This window comes from Danio aesculapii, chromosome 3 (genome assembly GCF_903798145.1).
Source record: "Danio aesculapii chromosome 3, fDanAes4.1, whole genome shotgun sequence".
In the NCBI taxonomy this organism is placed as follows: domain Eukaryota; kingdom Metazoa; phylum Chordata; class Actinopteri; order Cypriniformes; family Danionidae; genus Danio; species Danio aesculapii.
In genome coordinates, this window is record NC_079437.1 from 61,320,232 (window position 1) to 61,333,086 (window position 12,855).

The 12,855-nt window shown below is 34.8% G+C and overlaps 2 protein-coding genes, 1 long non-coding RNA gene and 1 pseudogene across 3 annotated transcripts in view; 1 reads left to right on the forward strand and 3 right to left on the reverse strand.

The window, feature by feature from the left end:
- LOC130221793 (gastrula zinc finger protein XlCGF28.1-like) overlaps positions 1-10,193 on the reverse strand; it is a 31,756-nt pseudogene extending 21,563 nt beyond the window's left edge.
- Positions 1-12,855, reverse strand: part of baiap2l1b (BAR/IMD domain containing adaptor protein 2 like 1b) — a 258,771-nt gene that overhangs the window by 128,408 nt on the left and 117,508 nt on the right. The gene's annotated exons all lie outside the window — the stretch shown is intronic.
- LOC130221802 (zinc finger protein 208-like) overlaps positions 1-12,855 on the reverse strand; it is a 30,652-nt gene that overhangs the window by 14,662 nt on the left and 3,135 nt on the right. Inside the window, exon 2 of the mRNA XM_056454400.1 lies at positions 7,205-8,913. Within this exon, the coding sequence (XP_056310375.1) occupies positions 7,205-8,913 (1,709 nt within the window). The remainder of the gene's footprint in view (positions 1-7,204; positions 8,914-12,855) is intronic.
- On the forward strand, positions 1,810-10,752 carry LOC130221803 (uncharacterized). Its single transcript, XR_008836313.1, has 5 exons — positions 1,810-1,869; positions 1,981-2,029; positions 5,453-5,520; positions 5,656-5,682; positions 10,161-10,752. It is a non-coding gene; the product is annotated as an uncharacterized LOC130221803 (long non-coding RNA).

Genomic DNA, 12,855 nt, shown 5'->3' on the forward strand with positions numbered 1-12,855 from the left:
GCGTCACAGTAGCTAAAATATATACAAACGCGGTTTGAACTTGTTTACAGTTTAATAGCGTGAGTGATGCCGTCTTTGTTGCAAGTACAGCCATTGTATTTTCAGTGTTTTGAGCTGCTGTGACGCGATACTGATCTTGGTAAGTCAGTAAATACACCCTTAGGAAAAAGAAGTATACTTAAGTAAAGGTCAAGTATAAAAGTATTCTTTATTTAGTAAGTATACCAATATCAATGTACTAGTAATGTACTTGAAATGTTCTTCCAGTAGACCAGAAAGATACACTGCAGTGACAAAAGCTGCACACTATAGATATAAAAATAAATGTTAATTTTTAGCTTACAGTTCAAATAATTGTTCAGTTATTTACTGCCGTCATTAACAGAAACACATTAACACCATGACCCTCTGTGTTTGTGTCAGTCTAATGTTTCAATATCAATTTAAATGCAGGATCACATCATATTTGGCAAACTCAAAATCACCCCCACCCGGTAAAACGTCATTGTGGGGAAACATGATATACATCAAATAACACTAAAATAGATGTAAAATAACTGAAGAAATACGTCATATCATCACATTAGTTTCCCACCAATATAAAAAGCAAATCTACACCCTTGGTTGACACCAATAAAATGAGCTCAATGAGGGAATTTACACATCAGCATTACACACATTATAAGTCCTATTAGCATGCTTCGGCATATACCCTATATACATATAATCAATGCTAGTGTAACCGGTCTACTTTTACTTGAGCACAGAATACACTGAGTACAAGTAATACAAAATACAAGTTACATTAGTATAAAATGGCGATTTGCTAACCTGCTTTTAGCACCTATACTAAACTCCGAGACCTGAAAATTCTTACCAAAATTAAATTAGCGGCGAAACAATACCAAAATCCCGCAACAAAGCTTTCATAGACATCATGAATATTCAAAATGACAACATAAACAATTCGCTTTTCCAAAATGAAATACTTCCAGTAGCATTGCTCCACACAACTTACCCTCAGTGATGCACAGTAACAATGTGAGAGAGGAGGAAGAGAAGAGGTACGGAAAGTCGGGAGGTACAAAAAGGGCGATGCGCATCATATAACAGGACACAAAATAATAAAATAATTGCCAAATAAAATTCACAAATGTTGAACAAAATTATTAAGTTAAGGTAGCTAAATGTAAAAATAATAGTTATTTAACAGAATGTTTTTTGAGAGTATTTTTTTGAAGAAAAATATAGTTTTTTGTGTTTAGGTTTTCAAAGATAATCTCAGCATACTTGAGTATATTAACTTTGTCATGGTTTCAGTGTTTATAGTAGGAAACTGAACTGGTTTAACATAAACTTTGGTTAAATGTCCCCAACATACAATTCTGTATGAATAATTGCAAAAGTTATTTCTGTGTGTAAATGTGTAGACATACTGTATGTTCAGTTCATCTTCACAGTGTAACCAGTAAACAATGCAGGCGAGTACAAACATATTAATATGGTATTATGGCATAAAATTACAGTTAAATAACATGAAAAATTATGTCACTGTTGTTAAACCCTTTACAATATGCTGCTTCATACGCTGATCTGTACTTTTCAGACGTTTCTAAAAGGTACATTAGTGTGCCATCATGGGTGACGAAACAAACAAGCGAAATCCAGATTTAACTTTACAAGTGATTTATTGTTTATGTAATGCTGTTCTAATGTTTATTTATGTAAATACAGCGTGATTTTGAAGTGTTTAACGGACGTGCGCGCTGAGTCCCATTCAAATGCAGGTGTTGCCATGGAAACGGGGCAACAGCACTCATTCTGTCAGGCAGCAAAACTGTTTCTCACTGCTGTTTTCACGGTTTTTAGGTAAGTTTAGTGTCTAAAATCAAAGAAATATAACATAAAATGTTTTGTGACTTAATCTTTCTTTTTTTATTGTAATTAACACGTTTCTGTGGCATATTTACTTTATTTTAGTGCCTTTGGGAAAAGTCCGTTAGCATCTTCTCAACTGTTTTCAGACAAGGTACGTAGCGTTAGGCTAACTCTACACAGCTCTTGTTTATAAAGGTTTTGGCTTTTTATTTACATCTTTATATGTAGAAGAGAAGTTTTAATAGCTTTGTAAAGGCTGTACTTATAAGTAGTTAATGTTTTATTAGAATTAGTCTAATTTATTTAGCCTAAAAATATGCGCAGCCACTGTTAATCAGTGAAATCAAGGAGCTAACATTCAGATAAGAGGAGGATGTCATTCTAAACTACAAAATGTGTCGTAATATTTCTGTATATTCACAATAGACATATTATATTCGATATATCATCATAATGAACAGGCATATTGATATCTTGGGCACTTTAAAATACTGTGAATATTAATATTGAAACATTTAGAGTGCTTTTTCAGAATATTCACTTTGTATTTACAGTGGTTTAAAAACAGTCCCAAATGCTTGCGGGTTTAGGTTATCTTAATAGTTTAAACATTAATCTGACCTACTATATGCTGAATTATTGATTGAACATTTTGAGATTATTTATAGGGCTATTGTACATTAACACTGGACAATAATGCTCCAGTAGTTAACTTTAGTTCATTTTACTAAACACGCCATGAGCTTTTATTAATTTTTGCTTTTATAATGAATAAACACAGGACTCTAGAGTGCGACCTAACTTTTTAATGGTGCAACTAAAAACCTCAGGTCACACTGGAGGGGAATTTTTTTTACAATTTTTTAAAAGTCTCCACGACTGTGGTTCAACAGTCAAAAATAAAAATATTCTGTTAAGTATCGTTAATGGAATATTTCTAACAATATTATCTTGCTTTTGGTTATATTCATACTGGCTTTGCAGTCTCACACACACTCTCGCTCACCAGCAGCAGTTGACACGAGCTGCATTGTGTTTTAAACGACAGTGAGACATGCTACATAAATAAATATTTTTATTGTAAAATATACATTATCACACAGTACACACTAAAATAATATTTATTGAATTGCTAGCCTATTGGCAGCGTACAGCTGTTAAACTTAAATAGGCTAAGCATGTTTTTTATTAATATTAAAACTATCTTTTTATATTTATAATATATATTTTTTCGATTTAGTATTTTTTCATCAAACAAAAATGCTAATAATTTTATTTTGGTTTTCATTTTATTAGAAATTTAATAGCATGCATTAAGCTACACAACTTCTACACAACGTTGGCGCGTATTATGATTTTTTTTACAGTTGTCCTACAGCTTTTTGGCTGAAAGACATTTATAGCTGTTAATTTTAGTGCTGTATTTTGACAGATTTCACGAGGGCTTCAGCTATTCTAACTGTCAGCTGGTACCAGCCTCAGTGTTACTTGACGCTTGTGTGGCGTCTACGTATTGATGTCTGGATGACAGCGAGATAAAATGTGACCTCAGATTTGATGTGTGGCTGCACGTCAAAGTTACTTTACTGCAAATTTTGAGAATTGTCTCATCTAAATCGCCTTTTCATTCGATTGAAATATTGCCAGGCAGACGAAGCAACTTTCGTTATCGGCTTCAGTGATAAAAGACTAGGCACAAACATTCGTGAAAAGTACACACACACACACACACACACACAAGATACAGTGTTGTAGGCCTATTCATTATTGATTCATTTAACTTTAACGCACAGTAATTAAGTGTAAAGAAAGAAAGGCATAACTTCAGAAAAAGTGATCACTGCGGTTTCTGTGGTTGCTTTGTTTTTCTTCTGTTGGCTTGTCAGTGGCGCAAAATTGCTGAATTACTTATCAGAAAATAAGATTATGTAGCCTAATTTAGTTCTTTAGTATAATATAGTTATTTTATTTAATTACTGTATTCTAATATAAATTACTTAGTGCTTTTTGGATTTAGGCATGGGTTGAGTATAATTTTTAATTTTACTTAAAATTACAAAAGATTGTGCCGTTTAGGTTTGTTTTGATTGCATGTTGAATGTTTCAATCACAAAAACTTCTTTTTAAACAAGTGCACTACCACAAGATGTCCTCAATTTTCATATTCTAGACTTGTTTATCTTTAATATAATTATAAACTTGTATACAATGTGATGCGGTTAAAAAATTGGGTCCACCTAAGAAAAAGTTAGTCTAGAGCCCTGATAAAGAATTAAGTCGTGATCTAATTATGAGTCATAACTGTTTTATGAAATGCAATTAATAATCAATGCAATTCAGTTTTTTTTAAAGTAGTACGTGTAATAAATTTGTGTATTTTTCACTGTATGTTAAACAGCAAAGTAAGGGCTGTTACTTATTTTAAAAAAGTAACTCTAGATATTTTCTTTGGATTAAAAAAAGGCATTCATTTCAATTGAAACGATTAAATAGTATGCTAATTGTAATGTGTTAACACCAACACTGGACACAATAGGTGATTAAGTTGTTTAATCAAGGCTGTTACATCTATAAAATGAGCTCAATGGGGGAATTTACAGGTGATCTACACATCAGCATACATAACAAGGTGAAAACAGGAGCTATAGATAATGAGCTAAAGAGAATTTCAGCAGCTCTAATTACATTGATGAACCTCATTAACACTCATTAAACAAGCCATTCAGGATCAACAGCTGATCAGCTCAGTTTTATGAAAATGACAAATGATTTTAAGGCCCTAAATCACCCTACAAACATCCATTTACATTCTACAATCACATTTTTTTTCTGTATTGTATCTAGGTTATTAAGTAGGCACAGAAATGTGTACAAAAATTTCAAATAATCAATGCAAATACAAAAAAATACAATACTGCAAGAAACAAACACCCCACCAATTAATTGAAGCATATGTAGCATTTAATGACACAGCAACATGAGATTATTTGGACATTGAGTTGTTTTTGGGGGGTTCTAAATGAAGTCTGCCTGTCAGGGATTTCTTTTAGCCCAAAATCATAATTTTTTAACATAAAAATTGGTCTTTGTCTTGCCTGTTGGATTTTGTCCAAATATCAAACATAGCCCAAAATTTTTGTTAAAATATTTTTTTTGTTCGATTTGGTCCAAATTTAGCCCAAACATGTATATAAATGGTGACTATACTATAACATTATATAAAAATGATCCTAGATGCAGAACACAACAAATAAAGCTGAGGCATCTTACACGATAAAAAACATTGCCGTTTAGGCAAGGCAAGGCCAGGCAAGTTTATTTATATAGCACATTTCATACACAGTGGCAATTCACAGTTTAGCGTGGCAGTTTTCAGTGGATGAGCGATGCTTGCAGTCCAACATCACTGTTGAATATCTGATCTACACCCACCAACACTGATTGCTGATGGATTTTTACAAATTCTGTCCTTTTGGTGTACTAACCCAAGATTGTCTAAAAATGCTGATTTTGATCATGACGTGTGTAGCCTGTGACGACTGAATATCTTGTAAACTGTGCATCAATTGACCAGTAAGCCCAGAAGTTTAGACTCCTATCAAAGAGAGAGATGATAGGACAACTGTGAAAGACAGGAGGGAGGTAAGAAGAAAATATAATATTGTAATAACTACATAATTAAGAACAATGAAAACAAATTCTCAGTGTACTATAGTTGTAGAATGACCTAATATTTGCTTATATATTTATGTGTAACATCATTTTTCCCCTTTACAGAGCTTTTATGGCAATGCCACTGGAAAGGTAAGTTATGATAAAGTCTTGCATCAATTCAGTCTCATCCTTTATTACAGCTATAGTAATCGCTCCAATATTCACATAGGCTGGTGCTGATCCTAATGACCATATCGTTATTGGCAATCTTCATTTTATTTCAAAATAACTTGAAAGAACAGAAGCAGCTCCACTTGATTCATAGATGTAACAACATTTATGAGCACTGTCAGTCAGATGTTTTCGACAAAAACAGTACAGAAACAGCATTTGTTAAGACTGTAAATGATCTTCTCCTAGCGGTTGATTCTGGTCTTTTGTCCAAACTTTTTCTTGTAGATATTAGTGCTGCTTTTGATACTATTAGACATTCAGTATTATTGGGATGACTGGCTTGTATAAGAATAGCCGATTATGTGCTTTACTGGTTCTCATCTTATGCAAGTAGGGATGTAGATACCATTTTTGAATCAAATTATACAGATCTGATCGTAATACTGTGCCTTTTTTTTCTAAGCTAAATACAGTTTTTATAGCTCTGGTGCTAAACTCAAATAATATATCTTCTTTAGTAAAAAATAACCACCTATATGCCTACTTTATATGACAGATGGCACAATCTAACTAAAAGCATGATGCTTGCTGTAAACTATAGGCTACATTATTTGAGCATTCGTTATGAAATTGATCTGTTGTGGTCCAGCTTATGTGTCCTTTTTTAATATTAAAATTTTTCTTTGAAATCTGCAATAGGCTACTAATATTGACACTAATCGTGTTATCAAAGTCTGATATTTTTCTGCAGGTTTGACTCAGACTAAACTGTCTGAGGCCAGTTTTACTTAATAATCCCTCGCCAAATCTAGCCGTGAGTGAGATGGAGAAAGTTCAAAACAAGGTCCGCTTATATGCAGTTTGAATTGTGAATGACTGAAGAATAATTGACAGGCAGAGCGTAGGGAAGTGCTGAAGTGAACATGAATTTAACCACGAGAATATTCATCTGTACTTCACATTGAACTATTGAATGGCTTCAGTATATTTGGGATATAGTAGGCCTAAATGAAAACTTTCTGTTGCGTTATACTAGGCTGCCTTCATGGCTTAGTTGGCTTATAAACACAGAACACTGATTCCCGATCCAGCAAAAATGTTTGTAACGAACCGATATCTGATCAAAGTATCTTGATCAGTGCATCGCTATATGAAGTGACAGAAAACAGTCTGTGGAGATTAAGAATAAATACTCATATAATGTCAGTTATTCATTGCGTACCTCAGGGGTCAGTGTCATCATTTATATTTTACCTTTATCGTTATCAATGTTATCATATTGGTCATTTATAACTTTTTCAAGTTAAATGAACAGAAAGCCCACCACTAGGTCTGTTTTATCTAAAGCCCAATCTTTTACTCTGTTCATTGATACTTCCCAAGTCAATTTCTCTACATTCCACACTCAATCTCTCACACCAGAATTATCTGATGTTCAGACATAAAACACCTTTTCACTGGAGAGACCATTTTGCTGCATTGACGTCATTTGTGCAGCTTTTCTCCAGTGTGGATTTTCATGTGTTTCTTAAGCTGCTCTGGGTATGTGAAACTCTGAGAACACTGATCACATGTGTACGGCTTCTCTCCAGTGTGAATCCTCTCATGTGATTTTAGGGATCCTGACTGATTCAATCTCTTGTCGCAGTGTGAACACTTGAAAGGTTTCTCTCCAGTGTGAATCCTCTCGTGCAGTTTCAGTTGTGTAGCTGTAATAAAAGTCTTCTCACACTCAAAGCACAGATACTGTCTCACAGCAGTGTGGGACTTCTGGTGCCTTTTTAATTTGGACTCCAATGTAAAGCTCTTTTCACACACAGAACATGAATAAGGCTTCTCGTTTCTATGAACTGCAAGATGCATCTTCAGCTGTGAAGCACTTAAGAATGTTTTGCTGCAGTGATCGCATTTGTGTGGTTTCTCTCCGGTGTGGATCAACATGTGTTGAGTAAGGCGTGATGCTAGGCTGAAACTCTTCCCACACTGAGTACATGTGAATGGTTTCTCTCCGGTGTGGATCATCATGTGTTGATTAAGGGATGATGGTTGGGAGAAACTCTTCCCACACTGAGTACATGTGAATGGTTTCTCTCCGGTGTGGATCCTTGTGTGTTGTTTAAGGGATGATGATTGGCTAAAACTTTTCCCACACTGAATACATATGTATGGTTTCACTCCTTTGTGGATCATGTTGTGTTTATTTAAGTTTGATAAGTAACTGAAACACTTCCCACACTGAGGACATGTGAGTAGTTTCTCTCCGTTGTGGATCCTCATGTGCTGATTAAGGGATGATGGTTGGTTGAAACTCGCCCCACACTGAGAACATATGAATGTTTTCGCTCCAGTGTGAATCATCATGTGTTCATTAAAGGTTGATGAGTCTCTGAAACTCTTCCCACACTGAGAACATGTGAATGGTTTCTCTCCGGTGTGGATCATCATGTGTTGATTAAGTTGTGATGAGTCTCTAAAACTCTTCCCACACTGGGTACATGTTAATGGTCTGTCACCAGTGTGGATCATTATGTGTTGATTAAGGTTTGATGAGTCTCTGAAACTCCTCCCACACTGAGTACATGTGAATGGTTTCTCTCCAGTGTGGATCCTCATGTGTTTTTTAAGGTGTGATGAGTGTCTGAAACTCCTTCCACACTGAGTACATGTGTATGGCTTTTCTCCAGTGTGGATCCTCATGTGTATATTAAGATATGATGAGTGTCTGAAACTCTTTCCACACTGAGTACTTGTGTATGGCTTTTCTCCAGTGTGGATCCTCATGTGTATATTAAGATCTGATGAGTGTCTGAAACTCTTTCCACACAGAGTGCATGTGAATGGTTTCTCTCCAGTGTGGATTCTCATGTGTTTTTTAAGTTGTGATGAGTGTCTGAAACTCTTCCCACACTGAGTACATGTGTATGGCTTTTCTCCAGTGTGGATCCTCATGTGTATATTAAGATCTGATGAGTGTCTGAAACTCTTTCCACACTGAGTGCATGTGTATGGCTTTTCTCCAGTGTGGATCCTCATGTGTATATTAAGATCTGATGAGTGTCTAAAACTCTTTCCACACTGAGTGCATGTGAAGGGTTTCTCTCCAGTGTGGATCCTCATGTGTTTTTTAAGGTGTGATGAGTGTCTGAAACTCTTTCCACACTGAGTGCATGTGAATGGTTTCTCTCTGGTGTGGATCCTCATGTGAAGCTTAAGACTCTTTTTGGTTCTTAAACTCTTTCCACACTGAGTGCAGGTCAAATGATTCCTGTTTCTCCTTTTCAAAACACCAGAAGTCTGTAAATTAGTGTTTTTCTCAGCTTCAACATGACGTTTCTCCTCTTCACTCTCCTTATTCTCTCCAAATCGGTCTGAAATAAAGCTCCTTTTTTAGTAAGTCAATAAAAAGTATGATGAAAATTTGAAGTGTAAAGACACTGTAAACATTGGCTACAAAAACATTAACCTTGATGCACATAAATGTAAAATACATCAGATCGTATTTAGTTTGGTCTTGTCATATTAAATGTTTAACAAAACATGTATATAAATAAATAAAAGAAAACTAAGATTCAGTTCCTGTTTTTACCCTGTTAAAAATATACAGTACCAGTCAAAAGTTTTGGGTCAGTTAAATAACTGCTTTCTTATTGCATGTAGTTTCAAATGAAATTATTACTCCAGTCATTGCATTATTACTATTACCATTAATAATAATACTTAATATTAGCAGTGGAGTGAAGACTGCAGTAATGAAGTTGAAAATTTATCTTTAAAATCACTGCACCAAATTAATAAATGAAATTATAAACTACTTTTGAACAGTTATTTTATTGACCCAATTCAATGCAGAAGTGCACTTGTTTTTGGGATTGTTTTAGAACTTCCAATTCAGCTGCCTGTGGGAGAAAGGACTAGGAATAATAAACGGCAGAAAATGGTCAAACTACTCACTCTACAAACAAGTGTTTGCATGAGTATACAGTCAAAGTAGATTAAAATAATAAGAACATATCAGTTTTCAACACCAAGCAGCAAAACGAGCCGTTTTTAATGTCTAAAAATGAACGGAAGTGAAGGAGACCGGAAGACTCGAGCCAAAATGAGTCAAATGGCTGTGCCCACTCGTATGCGGAGAATAAGGTGAATAGTGCAATGACATTTCACAATTTTACAATTTGTCCTGTATTTTTTATTAAATAAATGCAGCCTTTGTGTGCAGGGGAAGCTTATTTAAGAGATTTAAAATCCTAGTTACCCCAAACTTTAGACCAGTAGTGTATGTTATTGTACGATCAGTAAGATTAATTGTTCAAAGCTTTTTATTTACAGGCTAATTAATAAAGAAACGGGAATAAACACCAACCTGTTTGTTGTTCAGTATCTTCATCTTTAATTCTGCAGGGTTCTGGATCACTCATGTTCTCACGGTCCATCAATAAACTCTGTCTTTGCAGATTTCACTTCTTGCTGATGTTCTGATGCTCGTCTTCACTCACTACCCGAAGGAGGAGAAGCTTCGAAATGGAGGAGGAGCAGATCTGCCAAGATTAAAAATAATCAAAATGTAATTTATGCCTTTCAAAAAACGATCTATCTTGTGAAGAGTCATTATAAATCATATTATACCTAAAATATTGACGAATAACATTAGCAAAATGGTTATCAAAATATAACTCGATGGAAAGAAATCTTTAATCAATTAGTATGGTAAATCTAAAGCAAATATGATTGTACAAGGCAGTGAGTTACTTACAAAGCACAACCATCAATCTAAACACACAAAAGAAAAACAGGAGAGAGACAAAAATTTTCTCAGTGAAATATGCCTCAGAGGCATGTGAAGAGAAATAAAAAAATTATATGTAATGACGATGCATTGCTACACTTACATTGGTACAATATGAAGGTATTATTAATTGGCTAATCTGATATTTTAAAGTAAGATTAGCATGATGGCAATATGATTCTACCCTTTTCAATAATCCAAAGCAAACATATATGTAAATATATTTGAATATTTACAAGATTGTCAATTCTTTTAATCATGCAACCTCAGGATAGTTTAGCTATTGTGCTATTTTAATCCTTGTTTCCACTGCTGTAAATACTAACAGTAAACATAGTCAGTGTAATTTCACCAAGTAGGACATGTTTCTAGATTAGCATCATGGTAAAATGAACTATTTTCCAGTCAGCCAATCAGAATTAAGTGATAAGTTTACAGTTTGTTAAGTTTAGGCTTACAATTAGGGTCATGTACTTTGACATGATTGTTATCCAACCATTATTCCCCTCTGATTTTGGGAATAATATACAGCAGTGTTTCCCCTGCATTAAATTAGCTGGGCGCCCAGCCCTCCCAATAGTGGATGCACCCGCGTCACACTAGCTGAAATATATGCAGATGCGGTGGGACGTCTGTTTACAGTTTATTGGTGCGACTCATGCAAGTGAAGCTCTCTTTGTTGCAAGTGCAGCCATTGTATTTCAAGTGTTTTGAGCTGCTGTGACACGAGTGGAGTGATCACCCCTATCTAGGGTCTCATCCAACCTTATGACCTCTCCCGGAAGCTCCACGAGTCTCCCACAAATTTATACCAGGTCCATGATCCCAACAATTAGTTAATATACCCAGAAATCATGGTGACAAGAGTGAATGAGCAAAAGAACTGATCGTGAGAGCAACAGTGATGGTCTAAGCATTACACTTGTTAGGTTAAATGAATAGAGCAGTAAAGATATTGTGAGTGCAAATTTAGAGATCTGCTGTCAATACTTGGAGACGGGCAAAATAATGTTATACTAATATAATGTTCACACCTAAATGGTTATATGAGATGCATTTAAGGTATTATATGCAGCATCCTTAATTTGTTCACTTAGGTAAGGCAAGCTCTTCTCTTAAGATTCATACTTAGATGGAAAATGTGCTAAATGCATTATAAAGCTTGAAACTGTAGAATCGGTACTCAGTATCAGCCGATCACCATGACAAGGAATCGGTACTTGGTATCAGCTGCAAAAATCCTGCAAAAATGTTTGGAGCATCCCTAGCTTTGACCGAACTTGGCTGTCAGAGCGGCAATACTCCCCCTGGCTGTACAAAACTGATCTCGGTTAGTCAGTAAATACACCTTTAGGAAAAGAAGTATACTTAAGTAAAGGTCAAGTCTAAAAGTATATTTAGTAAGTATACTAATATTAATGTAGTATTAGTGTACTTGACAGAAAACCAGAAAGATACACTGCAGTGGCAAAAGCTGCACACTTGATGGATAAAAAAAAAGATATAAAAATAAATGTAAATTTGTAGCTTACAGTTCAAATAATTGTTTAGTTATTTACTGCCGTCATTAAAAGAAACAAATTAACACCATGACCCTCTGTGTTTGTGTCAGTCTGAACAGCTGCGACACCCCCTAAACTGTAAACCTAGGGGAAACACTACAGCTAGGGTTTGGTTTATGGTTTATCATAACAAAAATTATGTTCAAGTTTCAACATCAATTTTAATGCAGGATCACATCATATTTGGCAAACTCAAAATCACACCCACCCGGTAAACATGTCATTGTGGGGAAACATGATATACATCACATTAACACTGAAATAGATGTAAAATAGCTGAAGAAATACGTTATTTTTTTCATATTTATTTTGTGTTGTCACCTGTCACTTTATGTACATTCGAAGCTTCTGTAGCCAAAACAAATTCCTTGTGTGTGTGAAGCACACTTGGCAATAAAACTAATTCTGATTCTATATCATCACATTAGTTTCCTACCAATATCAAAAGCAAATCTACTGTCTTGGTCGACACCAGTAAAATGAGCTCAATAAGAGAATTTACACATCAGCATAATGAATGAGGTCAAAACAGGAACTACTGAAATGAGCTAAAGAGGGTTTCAGCAGCTCTGATTATATTGATGGGCTTCAGACTTTATAGACAACTGAGTTTTAGACCCTAATCTACACCCTATAAATATCAATTTATATATTTCTTATATAATAGAAATATAATCAATGCAAGTGTAACCGGTCTACTTTTACTTGAGCACAGAAGACACTAAGTAACAGTTATACAAAACACAAGTTACATTAGTATAAAATGGCGATTTGCCAACCTGCTTTTAGCACATATACTAA